Genomic DNA, 19633 nt, shown 5'->3' on the forward strand with positions numbered 1-19633 from the left:
ACCAAAGCTGCATTTATTTAAAACAGAACTATTGTTAAATATTATTATATATTAAAATAACTAATTTCTATTTGAATACATTTTATTTAGATTTTCCCTCTCCATTACTCTAGTCTTCACATCAATCCTTCTAATATGCTGATTTGGCGCTCAATAAATATTTCTTCTAATTATCAATGTTAAAAACAGTTGCTTATTATCAGAAACCATGATACAATTTTTTTTTTTTTTTTCTGATGAATAGAGAGTTTAAGTGAACAGAATTTATTTGAAATATAAGTCTTTTGTAACATTAAAAATGTATTTTGGTAACTTTTGATCAATTTAATGCATGCTTGCCGAATAAAAGTACTAAAAAGTATTTATTTTATTTTACCCTATATTTCAAGTCATATGGTTAGATATTGGAATGGGCTGAAATTAGTAACATTAAAGATCAAACCATAATGTAGTTTAGTAAGTGGAAATACTTATTTGCTAATTAAAGTATAAATCATGAGCATTTGATGAACCATATAAAATGATCTTAAACTCTTTTAAAATCCATTCTCTAAAATATGAATGTTTCTGTAAACATCTCAAAAGTAATTGTACCATCACCTCATGTGACTAATTTCAAATGTTTGTTTTCTCAGAATCGGAAGGATCTCAAAACTGGGAGGCTGTGGACGCCAAGGCAGCAGAGTCTGATAAGAAGCGTTTTTACATCAATGTTTGTCATAAAATCATCAAGGATGGGGCAGCCAGCTCTTGCCCTGAGGATGCAGCAATATGTGCAGTAGGTCAGTGTGCCGTTAGAGATCCTCTCCTTCCTGGATAAATATAGATACATGTTTTTAGTTGTATGATTCATTCTAAACCAATTTTTCTTCTCTTAGGAAATGGGAAAACAATGAACTTGGGCAAATTCCTGTCTTCTCCGCAAAAGGCGGCAGAAGGAGATGACATCAGACTCATTTACACTGATGGAGATGTATGCAGAGAGAACATGAAGGTGGGAACGATCATCACTCTGAAGTGTATGCCTGGAGACGTTGAGAGCGCTCCAGTCCTGAGGAGCATGTCCAGTGACGGCTGCATCTATGAGTTTGAGTGGTTCACTGCTTCGGCCTGCGTCCTCTCCAAAACAGAAGGGAACGACTGCAAGGTGGAAGACACACAAGCAGGTACTGGACAGTGTTATATATATATACTATTATAGTATATTGAATTAGCTTTTATTTTTATATTTTCATTTTAGTAATCTTATGTACTTTTGTCATTTAAAAAAAAATACTATATAGCTTTAATTTATTTGTATGTCGGTTTTAGTTTAGTAATTTTAATACTTAAAATTTAATTAAAATGCAAACTTAACATTTTTAACTTATTTAACATTTCTAATTTTAAGTTTGTTTTAATATTTTTTGTTATTAAATTATATTACATTAATAATATGTTTTATTTAATTTACCAAAACCTATTTTTAATGGTTTTAATTTTAGTTAAAATGTAGGGTTATTATTATAACTGAAACTAAAACCATAAAGTGTTACTTTAAATAAAATAAAATATAAACATTTCTCATTTCATTTAGTTTGACAAAATTTTTAACAGTGAAATTAAAATGAAAATGGTAAATATAAAAATAAAATCTAATTCAAAATATTAATAAACTATAATAGTATCTCAATGATACCAAAATAACACTGGTACAATTAGCAAAAACTGTTACATGAACTTTAAATCTGTATCCATTATAATGTCTTCTCCCATATTGGGTTATTCCGCCATATGAAGATTATTTATTTTTTTATTTATTAAAATTTTTTTTATTAGCTTGGTTTAGTTTTTAATATAAACTAAACTAAAATGGAAATGATTTATATTTTATATTTTACAAAAATGTTTTCTAATCCATAGTTTTTATCATTTTAGTGTACAATATCTAATTTATTTGTAAAAAGTCCTGCTTTATTATTGTGGGGAAGACAACGTTTTATTCAGAAATTAAATGAATGGACATATTTAAAAAGGAAGAATTCTAGAATTTGTATCACAAATTAAATTGAAAGACTATATGATATTATTATTGATATTTTTGTTATTTTATATATGTTTTTGTGTATTGATTGTTTCTTAAGAAAATGTTTATATTATTGTAAATAATGTATTGAAATGGTATTGTAATGAGAATTTTTATATACCATTAATATTGCCATAAATATATCAATTGTTGCTAATATGGCGTTAAATCATGAATAAATAAATAAATAAATAAATATTATTGTGGGGATGCGTGGCTTAGTGGTTATGGGGTTATAGGGTTTATTTGTCCTCTTTTAAGGCTGCTTTTACATGTGCTTCTGTTTCTTTGCAGGAATTTCGTTTGATTTGTCCCCCCTTCAGAAACCTAATGGAGGTTATTATAACATGTCCATGGAAAAGTATGACTACTTCATCAATGTGTGTGGCAATGTTAAGGCCGCACAGTGTCCAGAAAGTGCAGGAGCTTGTCAAGTTGACCAGAGGTAAGTTCACTTTGGTCCTCACTTGAATTGTCATACGAAGCAATGGAATCTCAGCCAATCACAACATATTTGATGTTTAACATGCAGCTATGTAGAGTGCAATTTTTTAACCAATAAGATTTCACTGTGGGTGGAGCAAACCATTTTTTGTTTGGTCTCTCTAGTGGCACAAACTCTTGGAATCTCGGCGAGTTCAACTCCAGGCTTTCTTACTATGATGGCATGATCCAGTTGACCTACAGAAATGGCTCTCGGTACAACAACAAGCAGCACACGCAGCGCTCCACACACATTTCCTTCCTCTGTGACAGAGACGCTGGTCAAGGGAAACCAGAGTTTCAGGTATCGCACCTGCTCCTTTGTTGTGAATCTGCTGATTGTTCACACATTATAAGTATTTTTAGCCTCACCTCAAGTAATGCTATTCTAGCATAAAGGGATATGTGTTAAGCATTTTTTGTCTCAGGGTTTGCATTGGACACACCTTCAGACATTATTCCTATAAAGGCCCTAATATACTCACGGCAGAGTTCTTTTTTATTTTTTGCTTAGGGATAAACAGAAGTTCCAAATATGCGTTTTCAGCGGTACACGGTTACTGTACATCCTAACGCAACTCACACTGCCGGTGTTTGGTGTTTATATGAATAAAATGACAGCGGTGAGAAAATAGCAGTTAAGAAAGCATCTGATCATAGCGATGTGGATATGTTAATGTTGTTTATATGTCTATGTAGTGTTTTTAATATGCTTTACAACAAACCATGTGAAAATTCATCAGTGAACACCATTGAGTATTTTCTCCTTAAAACTGCTGTGAACCAAAGACAGTCTAAAAAACTTTGTTTGAAATCACAAACTGTTACAACCAATTCTGTCAACATGTGGGGCGGGCTTTAGCATGTCATTATCTATGCAGCAAAACAGGCCAATAGTCTCAAGAAGCCAGGTTATCCTGGTATATTTTTCTGTTGATATTAAAATCGGGTACAGTTAGCAATTTAGCAGGTTGATTATGTTTATGATGTATATTACGATGTTATGATGAACTATATGCCTTTTTCCACTGACAATCTAAGTTGGTCAAAGCGTTTCTAAGGATGCTGATTTTTAGAAGTCAGCTGTGTAACTCTTGATATGGTGAATGGAAACATGGTTTGTGTATCATTAATAATACATTATTAGCTGTTTGATAGCTTAGTCAAACAAAAGGCTAATCATATTAATTACCGTTATGTGTCCGATATTGTAGAGAGCGATACATAAAATGGATTACCATTCTGATACATCGACTTGTATACGACCCTGTATAATTCACTCTTCCTCTTCTTCGGAGTCAGTTTCTTGTTCAAACATATATGGCTGAATTCAAATTAAATTTTTTTAACTTGCCATTGTGCAGCGTTTACATAAAAGCTGAACGAGTGGATCAGGTATTCTGACCTTGTGTGACATTCTAGTTATTTTAAGGCATGAAGATATTTTTTTCACAGGAAAAAACATGTAAATATGTAATTTTGGTGATCAAAGATGAGTTTTAAAGATGCCATCGAACGTTTTTTTACAAGATGTAATATAAGTCTAAGGTGTCCCCTGAATGTGTCTGTGAAGTTTCAGCTCAAAATACCCCATAGATTTTTTTTTTATTCATTTTTTTTAACTGCCTATTTTAGGGCATCATTAACTATGCACCGATTCAGGCTGCTGCCCCTTTATTTTCTCGTGCTCTCCGCCCCCCCAAAGCTCTCGACTCTATCATTGCATAAACAAAGTTCACACAGTTTATAACCCTCAAAATGGATCTTTACAAAGTGTTATCATGCAGCATGTCTAATCGCGTAAGTATGGTATTTATTTGGATGTTTACATTTGATTCTGAATGAGTTTGAGGCTATGCTCCGTAGCTAAAGCTAACAATACACACTGTTGGAGAGATTTATAAAGAATGAAGTTGTGTTTATGAATTATACAGACTGCAAGTGTTTAAAAAATGAAAATTGCGACGGCTCTTGTCTCAGTGAATACAGTAAGAAACGATGGTAACTTTAATCACATTTAACAGTATATTAGCAACATGCTAACGAAACATTTAGAAAGACAATTTACAAATATCACTAAAAATATCATGTTATCATGGATCATGTCAGTTATTATTGCTCCATCTGCCATTTTTCACTATTGTTCTTGCTTGCTAAGCTAGTCTGATGATTCAGCTGTGCACAGATCCAGACGTTAATACTGGCTGCCCTTGTCTAATGCCTTTCATAATGATGGGAACATGGGCTGGCATATGCAATGGAGTTTGAGACTCACTGTATGTCATTTCCATGTACTGAACTCTTGTTATTCAACTATGCTCAGGAAAATTAAATCTTGTCTTCAAACCAAAAATATCCTTCATTAATGAACTTTTTTTTTTCTGCAGGAAGAGGATGAGTACACTTATAACTTTAAATGGTACACTTCCTACGCCTGTCCAGAGAGACCATATGAGTGTGTTGTGACGGACCCCAAAACTCTGCAGCAGTATGACCTGTCCAGGTTAGCTTTCCTTTCACAAAAGACTCATGTCCCTGAAAAATATTGAAAATATGTTACTGTAAATGTGAACTGTGACATTTTTGCACTAGTGTCACTAAACTGGTTTAAAATTGACTACCTGAATACTTCCCTATTTGCCGTTGATTGAACAAACAGATAGTCACTTCCCAAACTCACGTCATTGGTTGAGCCAGTGTTGCTGGACAGGATGATTAAACAAACAGTAGCATGTTTTGATAGTTCCACACTTTCTGAGTCAATCAACTTTTGAATGGCTTGTCTCTGTATTGATATTTTTAGATGGACAAATTAATGGAAAAAATTACATTTTGGCATAGAAATGTCCTGAGTCATTCAAATTGCAATAAAAAAATCTATTAAAAATAATCTTAAAATAATATTTTATTAGTTAATTTCCATTACTCTTTTATTTAATAAATACATTTTAATTCTGTTGGTTGTAATGACACAAATGTGGCAAAAATATTATGTTTAAAATATATTGTCTAATTTTTTAATTCTTTCAATATTCCTTTAATATTTGGCAAAAATAATGCTTTTTTTTGTAGCATTAGACTATAGATGGCATGTGTCCATTTCACCGGTTGATGTGTTTTTTTTGTAAATGCAGTACTATGAATTTATAATTTATTATTAGTTATTTTGAAAGCAATTTTTTCATTCAAAATGTTATAGGAATGTTCAACACAGCTTACTTTTAAGAGTTTCTTTTCTTTTATTTTATTTTCAATTATATTTTATTTTAACTTGTTCTCTTCATGGTTGTGGCCTTCCATGTCATACTGGAGACGTTTTTGCATACTTGAAATGATTACTAGATATAAATGCACTGTTCATCCAGATGGTAGTGTAATCGCTTCTCTGTACATGTTTGACAGTGTCTAGCTTTCCTGCCAACACTTGTGCTGTCAGTGTTAACAACAATGGCTCTAAACTGAATCAATTGTTTCCTTCCTCTCTGCAGTTTGCCAGTATCTAATGGTGGTAGGAACTGGCAGGCCATGCAGACGTCTGACCCCAGTGACCGGAGGAAGTACTACATCAATGTATGTCGACCTCTTAAAGCCGTGCCTGGCTGTGACAGGAAAGCTTCAGTCTGCGAGATGAAATTCGAGACTGGCAAGGTTAGTACACTGACTGTGAACATTAGGGGAGAATGTACATGGTGAAATAAAACTGCAACACTGACAACAAATGTGTGTGTACATGTTAATTGAGCAGGAAGGCCTGTCTGAAAAGGTAGAGGTCAGTAACTTGGGCATTGCTAAGAAAGGGCCAGTGATTGTGGAGCGGGACCAGCTAATGTTGGAGTACACTAATGGTTCAGTGTGCGAAGCAGATGGAGTGAAGACCACGTACACAACACGTATCCACTTCGTCTGCTCATCTGGGACAGCAGTGAGTCATTCCTGATCTTTACTTGTTTTTATTGCTGCAAATAAGGCTTATTTAATTATGAATCAGTGGCAACAACAATATGATAACAGTATATTTTTCTTTGCTCTTTCTTTTTAGCCATCTGGCCCCCGCTTTGTGGTGAACCAGAAATGTATCGTTGACTTTGTTTGGGACACAGAAGCAGCCTGTGCCATCTCAACTGTTGTGGACACCAACCAGGTCAACCTTTATTTTGGCACATAATTTGGGACTTTGAAGTAATCAAGAAGATTTTGTTTCTTATTTCTTTTTTTATCTACAGACGTGCTCAGTGAAAGATCCCAACACTGGTTTTGAGTTCAACCTTCTGCCACTGGCCTCTGCAAACGGATACCGCGTCAAGGCTAATGGAAAAGACTTTGTCGTATGAAGCACTTTAAAATCTTTCAAATGCTCTTGAGTTGAGGAGGACCTATACTAAAATCAATACTAAACAGAGGCAACAAATGGCAATAACAGCCTTGGATGACTAATGAAATGAAACTGGGGCTCTCAGTAGATTCAGTAACTCATTGTCAAGTATTCACTGTTATTTAATTTATACTACCGCTCAAAAGTTTGGGGTCAGTAAGATAAAAAAATATATAATATAATATAATATAATATAATATAATATAATATACTTTTGTTCAGCAAGGATGCATTAAATTGAAGGATTAAAGTGTCGGTAACAACATTTACAAAAGAATCCTAAAAAATGTTTACTGGTTTTCACAGAAATATTAAGCAGCACAACTGTTTTCAACATGGATAATAATATGAAATGTTTCTTATGCCACAAATTGGCATATTAGAATGATTTCTGAAGGATCATGTGACACTGAAGACTGGAGCTGAATGCTGATGCTGAAAATTCAGCTTTGACATCATAAAACATTCAAATAGAAAAGTTATTTTAAATTGTAATATTTCACAATATTACTGTTTTTATTGTATTTTGATCAAATAAATGCAGCCTTGGTGAGCTTAAGAGACTTCTTTCAAAAGCAATAAAAAAATCGTATCGTCCCCTAACTTTTGAATGTTACAAACGTATATGAATAGCATGATGCATATATAATATCAGCACATTGTGGTCTGGGTCAGGTGCTAAAATTTGAGAAGTAATTATATCAAAATGTTTGTCTATTATGCTGTGCTCTCTTTAGTCTCCAGTTACTTTTTGTCCTCCTCTTAAAATATGTCTAGTGCAGTTATACCAAATAGGAACCAAGAGTCATATACCCCTTCTGTCTACTGTAGGTGAACATTTGTGGTTTCGTAAAAGAGTGCGGAATTGTCGGAGATAAACCTGTAGTTGGCTGTGAGCTGGAAGATAAGAAGCCTGTGAGTCAGGTGGGGGTGGAACAGTCTCTCCAGTTCTCCACCGGTGGCGCTCTCACTCTTACATACAAAGGGGTCATGGACATACCAACAGGTGCGTAGCCAGTGCAAAGATCACTTGATAACCTGCACTTTTAGTTATAGATATTATGATTCCTGATTAAAAAAAGTACTCAAATAGCTTATAGATGAGACGTTTTCTTTTATTTATTTTTTGTATGAATATCATGTCAGATTATGTTATGTACCCGATCATTGAAAAGTTTGGGGTCAGTAAGACTTTTTAATGTTTTTGAAATAAGTCTCTTATTCTCACCAAGACATTTATTTGATCAAAAATACAGTAAATTATTATTATTATTATTATTACAATTTAAAATAAATGTTTAATATCATGTAATCCTTTAGAAATAATTCTAATATGCTGATTTGCTGATCAAGAAATATTTTTTATTATTATCATTATTGAAAAACATTTATTTTTGTGGAAAACTGAACTTTTTTTCAGGATTTTTTAATGAATAGAAAGTTCATTTATTTGAAATATAAAACTTTTGAAATATTATAAATGTCTTTACTGTCACTTTGGATCAATGTAATGGATCCTTGCTGAATAAAAGTGTTAATTTCATTCTGAAAAAAATCTTACTGACCCTAAGCTTTTGAATGATGGTCTATAATAAAGAGTATTGTATTTTATTGTACCTAATATGATCATCAGCTTTGCCAGGGACAACAGTCCAGTATACCGTTTAGCATCATTATACAAATGTATGTGATCACGGATTGCCAAGATTGACCAATCAGACTGAATTAGTACAGAGTCTTGCATTAAAGGATTAGTTCACTTTAAAATGAAAATTACCCCAAGATTTACTCACCCTCGAGCCGTCCTAGGCGTATATGACTTTCTTCTTTCTGATGAACGCAATCAGAGATACATTAGTAAATATTCTGATGCATCCAAACTTTATAATGGCAGTGAACAGGAAACAATGAGTATGAAGCTAAAGAAAGTGCATCCATCCATCATAAACGTACTCCACACAACTCCAAGGAGTTATGAAGTGAAGCGATGTGTTTGTGTAAGAAAAATATCCATATTTAACAAACACTACACATCCTACGCCTTCTGTATTCAACTTACGCAAAAAGCGCAAATGACTTGACATCGGTTATGCTTTTTTTTTTTCGTGAGTTGAATACGGAAGGCGGTTTAGCTAGATATTTTACTTGTTTAATATGGATATTTTTCTTACACAAACGCATCACTTTGCTTCAGAAGGCCTTTTTTAACCCCCTGGAGCCATGTGGAGTACAGAGTTTAAGATGGATGGACTTTCTTCAGCTCACACTCGTTGGTACCGTTAACTGCCATTATAAAGCTTTGACGCGTCAGCATATATATTAATATAACTCCAATTGTGTATTTATCAGAAAGAAGGTAGTTAAATACACCAAGGATGGCTTGAGGGTGAGTAAATCCTGGGGTAATTTTCATTTTAAAGCAAACTAATTCTTTAAGGTTACATTGTAGCAAGTCAAATCACTTCCGCCCTGGACTGAACAGACTTTCCCATCTCTACTGTAGGTACCGAAGACACCTTCATCATTAATTTTGTGTGTGATCAAAAAGCCACGCCAGCTTCCCTGAGGTTTGTACATGAAGAGCTTGGCACAAGTACCCATAATGTGTTCTTTGAGCTTTACACTGCACTAGCCTGCCAGCCTGCTCCTGTGGATTGCCAAGTCACTGGTAAGTTTCCCATGCTCCATTTATTTACTAAAAACATGTTGGCATGAAGTGAAACTTGTGAGAGTCTTTCCTGTAATGTATATCTGAGTGACACAGTTTCTCGAATGAGAATAAATATAGGGCGGGACTTGATTTTGTCAGTGGGAAATGGGATGGTTGTGGTTTACAATTGCTGTGATGTCATGTGAGTGACAGGTTGTTCCGCCCTCATGCCAGTAAACGCATCATCAGAGAAAAGATTTCACTGCAAGAGGGAGGGGAAGTTACTTTGATTAAAGATTTTGAGGGCACATGAATTAAAATAAATTATATACACAGATAATATATAAACACTGCATTATATTATAAACACGGCAATTTTCCATAAAAACTAACAGTTGTCCATTTTGATCTCATGGTGATTTTAAATCAGAGGAATGTAATTTCTGCACCACTATTATAACCAAACTCAAGCTGTTTCCCCTTGCATTTCCAGATTTACATGGTAGAGAGTATGACTTGGGTGACCTCAGCCTGGATGAAAAGTATTACGTTCCTCTGGACACCTCGGATCAGGCCCGATATCAAAAGTTTTACATCAACGTGTGTAAACCGCTGCCTCGTGTACAGGGCTGCCCTGGTGAGTGTCTACAGACTCTTTGAGGTGTCATCCTGTTTCTAGCTTGATTATTTTGTGATTTTATGGTTTGTTTGTAACTGACAAACAAGGGTTGGCGCAGTATTTCTGGTCTGAATGACCACACAGTAAACTAATAGACTTGTGTTTTTGACAGCTGGAGCGATTGGAGCGTGTGGCCAGATCAATGGCAAGAATTTGAATCTGGGATATGTGCAGTCCAGCCTGCAGGCCGCACCAGATGGCTCCATCAGTATTGTTTATCTGAATGGGGACAAGTGCAGTTCAGGAAGTTACTCCACCCGAATCATCTTCCAGTGTGATGACAGTCCTGTAAGCAAGTGCATGGTTTCTCTCTTAATCCCAAATAGGTGTCACTTTCCACAAATAAGAAAGAAACAAATTGGTGTCTCATTATATTTTTAATTAAATTAAAAGTAATTTCATAATATGGATGGATGGATGGATGGATGGATGGATGGATGGACAAAAATGTATTAGTATTTAGCTGTAGGCAAAAATCTCATTCCATATTCTTTCTTTTTTTTTTTTTTTTTGTAACCCTTTTATGGTTATTCTGGTGTATTTTATTTATTTAAACAAACACAAAGGTTCATAAATATGATAAAACTCATGTCTCACATTTTGGATTACAAAAATTTAATTAAAAAGAAATAAATAAGAAAAAATACAATACCTTTTAAAAAAAAAAATATTACCAGTAGTAGTAGTAGTAGTAGTAGTAGTAGTAGTAGTAGTAGTATTCTTTAAAAGAAATTCATACTTTTATTCAGCATGGACACATTAAATTAAATTATATATATATATATATATATATTTAAATGCTGTTATTTTGAGCCTTCTATTCTTCACAGGAAGTTTTTTATTAATCAAATTTGATTAATGGTTATACGGCAATGCGAGTATGTATTGTGGTGTGTGGTGATGCCAGAGGGTGAGCTGTTTTTGAGTTTTCTTTTCTTTGGCATTGAGCTGCTTTGAACTCTTGTATGTCTTGTATATTGTTATTGTGTGTGTAGTTGTGTGAATGGTGTAGAAAGATGTGAGTGAAATATGTAATGAATATGGAGGAGACCCCAGGAAGAATAACTGCTGTTGTTTCAGTGGCTAATGGGGATCTTAATAAATAAACAATAAACAATATTAAATTGTTGATAATATTTCACAATATTACAGATTTTTTTCTGTATTTTCACCAAATAAATGCAGCCTTGGTGAGCGCAAGAGACTTCTTTCAAAAACATGAAAAAATCTACACTAATAGAACAAATCTAAACAAATTTGGTACTCTATTTTTGGAAAGTGTCCCATGTATTTAAGATTTTTATGGGGAAGCCGTTAACACATTTTTCTTACCTCTACTAAAAGGGTGCACCCATGTTTGATCGCAAAGACGGCTGTGAGTATGTTTTCATCTGGAGAACCTCAGAAGCTTGCCCAATCAAAAGAGTGCAGGGTGAGATGAACAGCCAATTCCTTTTCAGGACTGTGATCAAACACTCTTGCTTTAACTCAGTGTATTTCTTGTTCTTCACAGGTGAAAACTGTAAAGTCAAGGACCCCAAGAGCGGTTATGAGTACAATCTCACACCGCTGAGCGGAAAGGACTATGACGTGAAGGGTTTGGGTTATGAGTATCAGTTTGCAGTGTGTGGCCCTATTACAACCTCGGTCTGCCCTCACGGTGCCAACAGCGCTGTGTCCTCCTGTCAGGTTGAGGGCCAAACACACAGGATAGCAGGTGAGTTTATTTCTTTCATTCAGTATCAATGCTGAGCTTTCTTTCATATTTAACCTTTCCCGTGCTCCTTTGCAGGGCTAGCCAATCAAAACCTCACATTTGATGATGGTGTTATCATGATCAATTACACAAATGGGGAAACATGCCACAAGATCTATGAGAGATCCACGGCTATTCTCTTCTCCTGCGACCACAGCAAGAATCCTGTGAGTTCCTTGCAGCCAATGAACAAGTTTTATTAAAAAGTTGAATGAATTTCCTAAATGATTTGTTTTGTTTTTGTCAGGGTAAGCCAGAGTTCATAAGAGAAACTGCAGACTGCACATATCTGTTTGATTGGCACACAGCTTTGGCCTGCCCTTCCTTCAAAACCACAACCTGCTCTTACAAGTGAGAGAAAACTGTCTTGCTAATGTATTTGCATCTAACACATAATACAATTGTCTAAATCATCTATAAACTCCTTTGGCAGTGATGGCAATGGCCACTCCTACGATCTATCCTCTCTGGCCCTGCACAAATCTAATTGGATGATCTTGCCAGAAAAAAACAATACAACCAATAATCAGAAGCAACGTTACTATATCAATGTGTGCAAGTCTCTGGTGCCTCAGACCGGTGAGTAGCAGTAGCACAGCTGGAGCATATTGACCAATCAGCATAGTTTTAATAACTGGTATTTATCTCAGGGATGTGGAGCTGCCCATCTAGCGCTGCGGCCTGTCTGAAGAACGGAGACGAGTATGTGAATCTGGGGGAGGCAGAGGAGGGACCACAGTGGGATAAAAACATCCTGATTCTGAAGTACACCAACGGACAAGCCTGTCCTGATGGCAAGAGAAAACGGACCACCATTATTCGCTTCAGATGCAACCCTGACAAAGTGGTCTGTAATTATTTATTAGCATTTAAAGATTAATATACTTGATTACTTGATTAATATTTGTGCTGTCAAAATGAGCATGTTATATTTGGCCTTTATCATTACGCTTTTCTACACGTAAATGCTTTTAAACCATTTAAGTGCCACAAGACAAGCAAGAACGCACTGTCTGTGAATGTCGTGTCTGTGCACACAAAGGCACGCACCAGTAGCCTATCGAGTTCTCTTTTGCGCTTGAACAAACAACACCACAGAATTATGCCAAAATGTCCATTTTGTTGAGTATTATGATAAGAACAGTCTTAAATGAGTTAAATAACGTCTCAAATTAACTTCAAGAGTTGTGAGAAAATGAGATGCGCGTCAGATCAGCCATGTTCGGCAGCGGCAGCTCTTAAAGTCACAGCAGCCTAATAAACCAGTGCTGTCATTTAATGTGAATCAAAGAAAATTGTAGCTTAAACTTATATTTCATTTAAAATTTTAGATTAATTTAATAATATCTAATAATCCATATTTAATTTATAATTTATGCAGTGAAGACTGTAAAGTGTTTGATAACTTTATTCAGTATATTTCTGTATATTTCCTAGCTGTTAGACAGGTAGGAAGGCCACATGTAGATATGACATTTATTATAATGGGTTTATGTGAAGATTAAGTTCACTTAAATTAAAAGTTTTTTTTTTTTTTTTTTTTTTTTTTTTTTAAGCTTAATAAATGTTGGAATTGATAGCTTTTATTTATAATGTAATGTTAAATGTCTATAATTAATTTTTTTTTAAAAATCAATTTCATAGAGACATCAGTACCAGTATTAATATCGGTGATACTGGCCTTCATTTATAAATACATGGCATTAAACAAATATTTATAATATACGGTGTTTAAGTTGTTTCTACATTAATTTGAGGGTTACTGTGAAATTATTACAATATAAAAATACTAAAAATGTTTTTAATGTAGATTAATTACAGAAAAAATTTGAAATTAATGAGTTCATTTTTTTTTTTTTTATTTATTGACAGCAATATATATATATATATATATATATATATATATATATATATATATATATATATATATTATTTACATATTGAGTACTGTGCTGTACTGTGTGTATGTATGTTTTTACAATATTTTTATTCAGAAAGGTTGTATTAAATTGATCAAAAGTGACAGCAAAGACATTTAAAATGTTGCAAAAAAGTTCTATTTAAAATAAATGCTGTTCTTTTGAAGAGTCTTAAAAGTCTTAAAAATATTTAGGACAACTGTTTTCGACATTGATAATAATAAGAAATGTTTCTTGAGCAGCAAATAAGCATATTAGAATGATTTCTGAAGGATCATGTGAAACTGAAGTCTGGAGTAAAGATGCTGAAAATTCAGCTTTGATCACCAGAATAAATTACATTTTAAAATAGAAAACCGTTATTTATTTCACAATATTGCTGTTTTTGCTGTATTTTTGATCAAATAAATTCAGCCTTGGTAAGCATGAGAGAATTCTTTCAAAAACATAGGTTTTAAAAAAAAATCTTACTGACCTAAATTTATAATTGCATATAAATTATCATAATTGCAATTTTAAAAGTTTTTTTCTATTTTTTTTATGTCTGACATACTGTACTATTATACAGTGTGCATAATGACACTGTCTCTCTGACTTGCTGTCTGTCTGCAGGAATCTAAACCCACTCTGATCACGGCACTGGAGAACTGTGTGTATACCTTTGTGTGGTTCACTGCTGCAGCTTGTCCTCTCAACAGCACTGAGCATGGAGACTGTAAAGTCACAAATCCAGCTACAGGTGGGTCGCTCACTTGAGCGTCAGTCACTCAGAATACACTATTACTCACATGACCACTCAGAACCAGAACAGCTGAATCATCTTATCCAGACACTTCCTGTCTGCTCATAACAGTGTCTTGTATGGTACATTTCTGTTTTTTTCCAGTGGCAGGGCAAGTACTAAATGTATGCACTAAAATAAAATATTTGGGACATATCATTAATGATGAAATGGGTGATGATGAGGATATGTACAGTCAGCGCCGTATGCTATATACCCAAGCCAATATGTTAGTAAGAAAATCTTATATGTGTTCAGATCAGCTTAAGATATACCTTTTTAGAATATTCTGTACATTTTTTATACTGCTCCTTTATGGGTCAAGTTTAAAAAAGTGAGCATATGTAAGTGTCAGACTGCCTACAATGATTGTGTGAGAATTCTTTTGAAAAAACCGAAGTGTAGCAGTGCAAGTAATCTGTTTTGTATGTCAAGAGTAAAAACTTTTATGGCTTTAATGAGAAATCTGATGTATAAATTTATTCGTCGGTTGGATAATTCACAGAATATTATGCTGTTGTCGAATCCTTGACAAAGTGCAATCCGATACCAGTCATCTATGAGAAAATATTGGTATAATTGTCTTTTTTTTTTTTTTTAAATATAATATTTATTTATTTATTTTTTTGTATGTTTCTTTTCTAATGGACCTTGAGTCCGGAAATAAAGTTGAATGAATGAAAATGGATGTTGCATATAAATAGCCTAAAATACAAGGAATGTGTTTTCACATATTGCTCAAATGAAAACTCTTGCGTACTGCTTTTATTTTTGTCCCTGAATCAATCTAAGATGTACTGTGTATGTGTTGGGTCTCCACAGGTCATCTCTTTGACCTTAACGCCCTCAGTCGAACAGGTGGTTATACAGTCTATGATCCCTTGGCCCATAGGAAGATGTTCAGACTGAACGTGTGTGGAGAAGTAGCTAACGTTGGATGTGCACCTGGAACAGGTTTGTTTCCCTTTGTGCCCTTCATTTAGTGAAAAATATCTCTTGACTATTTTTAAATAGAACTTTGCAGTCGATAGGGGCTTTCTCACCAGTTATAGTTATAGGATGGTAATGTTAAGATGTTTCCTTTGCTGCAGCTGTGTGCATCAAGGATACTCAAACGGCCATAAGTGCCGGAAAAGCCTCAAGGAAGCTGGTCTATAAGAATCAGGTGGTGGAGCTTACCTATGAGGATGGAGACGCGTGTGCCGCTGACCCTTCCCTCAAACATAAGAGCATCTTCAGCTTCGTCTGCAAGTCTGAGGGAGGAGGTACGGATGAACCCGTGCTGGTGTACTCACGTGACACCATTTGCACTCACTTCTTCTCTTGGCACACCCCTCTGCTCTGTGAAGAACAGGTAATGGGAAGTCTTTTAACATTAAATCGTCTAAACCTCATTTCATTTGAACCTGCAACATATTTAGTGCATCTATTCTGCAGGTGAAGTGCTCAGTTTGGAACGGAACCAACCAGATTGACCTGAGTCCTCTGATCCATCTCACTGGTTACTACAAAGCTATTGATGAAGATGTAGACAGAGAGAAGTCTCCTGACTTCTACATCAACATCTGCCAGCCCCTCAACCCCATCCCAAGGGTCAACTGTCCTCCAGGGGCCGCTGTGTGCATGGACCCTGTTGATGGAGATCCAATTGTGAGTAAACAAATAAGCAGTGAATTCCACTTTTCTTGCTTTTTTTAAATGATGGATTGTAGGGAAGCACCGATACCACTTTTTCCAGAATGAGACTGATACTGATACCTTAATTTTTGGTACTTTGGTATATTCCTGTATTTTAAGCGCATTCATAATTTAATTAATTAATTTAAAGGGTTCCAAACCCATAAGACCTTCGTTCATCTTCGGAACTCAAATTAATTTTTGATGAAATCCGAGAGGTATCTGACTCCTCCATAGACCGCAATTTAACCACCACGTTCAAGGTCCAGAAAGACATCATTAAAACAGCTGGCATTCTGACATAGAACCTGGAAGCACTGGACGTAAACAGCGTATGACACAGAAGGGAAGATATTGTTGAATACGGTCATTATTTTTGTTTTGCGCAAAAAGTATTCTCGTTGCTTCATAACATTAAGGGTGAACCACTGTAGTGACGTCAACTGTTTTAACGATATCTTTAGTACCTTTCTGGACCTTGAAAGTAGAGGTTAAATTGCTGTCTTTGGACGAGTCATATACCTCTCCGATTTCATCAAAAATATCTTAATTTGTGTTCCGAAGATGAATGAAGGCCTTACGGGTGTAGAACGACATGAGGGTGAGTAATTAATGACAGAAATTTAATTTTTCTGTGAAATAACCCTTTAATTAGACAAATTTACATTAAAGGTGCTTCTGGGTGGAGTAACTTCCTGTTGACGTTCGAAGTGTTGTCAAACAAAACAGAGGCTAGCTAGACCCTCCCTCCTCCTCCCCCTCCCCTCTGTGCTTCCTGAAACAGTCATGCACACGCATTTAAAATCATTCTTGTCGGTTATTGGCTGGAGCATGTTTATTATGTTTCGTGGTCCAGGCTGCACCAATTTGTTTTTATTGCCTTTTTGGAGCTTGTGGCGACTACAGAGACCGCGTATTTTACAGTGTGTTCAGGGGACAGGCAGCTATCGGATAGTGAGATGTTTGCTGTATGTGACAAAAAATGTTTTGGCCTAAAAACGCGTGACATCATTTAGACTAGAGCACCTTTAAAATAATACAGTCCGTCTCAAACTACATGCAAACCTTAAAGGTGCCGTAGAACATCTTTTTAAAAGATGTTATATAAGTCTAAGGTGTCCCCTGAATGTGTCTGTGAAGTTTCAGCTCAAAATACCCCATAGATTTTTTTAATTCATTTTTTTAATTGCCTATTTTGGGGCATCGTTAAATATGCGCCGATTCAGGCTGGGGCCCCTTTAAATGCTCACGCTCCCTGCCCATGGAGCTCGCGCTTGCCTTGGATCTTTACAAAGTGTTCGTAATGCAACATGCCTAATCGTGTAAGTATGGTATTTATTTGGATGTTTACATTTGATTCTGAATGAGTTTGATAGTGCTTCGTGGCTAAAGCTAACATTACACACTGTTGGAGAGATTTATAAAGAATGAAGTTGTGTTTATGAATTATACAGACTACAAGTGTTTAAAAAATTAAAATAACGACAGCTCTTGTCTCCGTGAATACAGTAAGAAACGATGGTAACTTTAACCACATTTAACAGTACATTAGCAATATGCTAACGAAACATTTAGAAGGCAATTTACAAATATCACTAAAAATATCATGTTATCATGGATCATGTCAATTATTATTGCTCCATCTGCCATTTTTCGCTATTGTTCTTGCTTGCTTACCTAGTCTGATGATTCAGCTGTGCACATCCAGACGTCCCCTTGTGAAATTCCTTGAACATGGGCTGGCATATGCAAATATTGGGGGCGTACATATTAATGATCCCGACTGTTATGTAACAGTCGGTGTTATGTTGAGATTCGCCTGTTCTTTGGAGATCTTTTAAACAAATGAGATTTATATAAGAAGGAGGAAACAATGGAGTTTGAGACTCACTGTATGTCATTTCCATGTACTGAACTCTTGTTATTCAACTATGCCGAGGAAAATTCAATTTTTAGTTCTAGGGCACCTTTAAAACTACATGCACTTTAAATGTCACAATTTATATAAAGAATGTTAATGCTATCAGTTTTGCCTTTGCTCAAATAGAGTCAAGATGAATATGAATAATGTCATGAAGTATTTTTCATTACTGATACAGAGGGACCAGGGGTTGGTATTGCATCTATAGTGTAGTCTATGGTGACATGTTTGAATCAGATTTTAAATTCAGTGTGGGCTTTTCCTTTCTGTGCAGGACATCGGACGAATCATATCCCCTCTTCTCTATAACAAAAACACCAAAGAGGTGGAGATCACCTTTAACAGCACGACCATCTGCCCTTCTGACCGCAGCTCCAACTACTCCTCCAAGATCTTTTTCACCTGCCAGAAAGGGGCAGAGCTGGTAAGAGATCAACCCAAAACCTTAGTTGGAGTCATAAATTGTCAAATGCAACAGAGTTGTTGTTGGTTCAGTAAGTAAGTGTTTGTTTTCCATGAACAGGGTTCTCCCCGCATGATCCGGGCACAGGACTGTATGTATGTGTTCGAGTGGGCCACTCCTGTGGTTTGCCCGGAGACTGTCACAGCAAAGGGCTGCAAGCTGACCGTCTCCCAACTGCATTACACCTTTGACCTCTCAGCGCTTTCAGGGCCCATTCAGGTAATGATGAGATGAAGACATTTCTCAGAAAACGAAGACTGAATATTTTAAATGTGTACACTAACAAACCTTACAGACACCAAACTTGGTAATGTTTATGAACAAAGTCTCTTTTGCTTACCAAGGCTACATGTACGTGATCAGTTATGTAAGTTTTCAATTTGAATAAATTTTAAAATGTAATTTATTCCTGTGATGACAGCTGAATTTTCAGCATCATTACTTCATTCTTCAGTGTCACATGATCCTTCAGAAATCATTCTAATACGCTGATTTGATGCTCAAGAAACATGTCTTATTAATCTCAATGTTGAAAACAGTTGTGCTGCTTCTTATATTTGTGGAAACTGTGCTACATTTTTTTCAGAATGCTTTAATGAATAAAAAGCTCAAAAGAACAGCATTAATTTGAAATAGTAAAGACATTTATATTGTGTGTCTTTTAGGTTCCTAGAAGCTCTGACTCCTTTACAATCAATGTGTGTGGGACTGTGGCAGACACAAAATGTAAAGACAGCGCAGTATGTCTGATCTCCACTGACTCTGCGGCTTCATACGGAAATAGCAAAATCATGAACTTACACTATGAGAGAGAGGACCAGGATGTGATCATGCAGTATAGTGGAGGAGACACCTGTCCTCAAGGTA

General features: G+C 35.3%; 1 protein-coding gene across 1 annotated transcript in view; it reads left to right on the forward strand.

The window, feature by feature from the left end:
- The window catches only part of igf2r (insulin-like growth factor 2 receptor), a 37602-nt gene that overhangs the window by 9290 nt on the left and 8679 nt on the right, over positions 1-19633 (forward strand). Inside the window, exons 12-37 of the mRNA XM_067384306.1 lie at positions 636-782; positions 879-1166; positions 2360-2510; positions 2675-2852; positions 4936-5051; positions 6037-6196; positions 6294-6470; positions 6588-6689; positions 6772-6873; positions 7752-7926; positions 9424-9588; positions 10064-10207; positions 10362-10537; positions 11594-11681; positions 11763-11966; positions 12042-12172; positions 12253-12356; positions 12439-12584; positions 12656-12852; positions 14537-14663; positions 15528-15659; positions 15797-16059; positions 16143-16355; positions 18578-18727; positions 18827-18985; positions 19432-19630. Of these exons, the coding sequence (XP_067240407.1) occupies positions 636-782; positions 879-1166; positions 2360-2510; positions 2675-2852; positions 4936-5051; positions 6037-6196; positions 6294-6470; positions 6588-6689; positions 6772-6873; positions 7752-7926; positions 9424-9588; positions 10064-10207; positions 10362-10537; positions 11594-11681; positions 11763-11966; positions 12042-12172; positions 12253-12356; positions 12439-12584; positions 12656-12852; positions 14537-14663; positions 15528-15659; positions 15797-16059; positions 16143-16355; positions 18578-18727; positions 18827-18985; positions 19432-19630 (4194 nt within the window). The remainder of the gene's footprint in view (positions 1-635; positions 783-878; positions 1167-2359; positions 2511-2674; positions 2853-4935; positions 5052-6036; positions 6197-6293; positions 6471-6587; positions 6690-6771; positions 6874-7751; positions 7927-9423; positions 9589-10063; positions 10208-10361; positions 10538-11593; positions 11682-11762; positions 11967-12041; positions 12173-12252; positions 12357-12438; positions 12585-12655; positions 12853-14536; positions 14664-15527; positions 15660-15796; positions 16060-16142; positions 16356-18577; positions 18728-18826; positions 18986-19431; positions 19631-19633) is intronic.

Source organism: Chanodichthys erythropterus, chromosome 4, assembly GCF_024489055.1.
Source record: "Chanodichthys erythropterus isolate Z2021 chromosome 4, ASM2448905v1, whole genome shotgun sequence".
In the NCBI taxonomy this organism is placed as follows: domain Eukaryota; kingdom Metazoa; phylum Chordata; class Actinopteri; order Cypriniformes; family Xenocyprididae; genus Chanodichthys; species Chanodichthys erythropterus.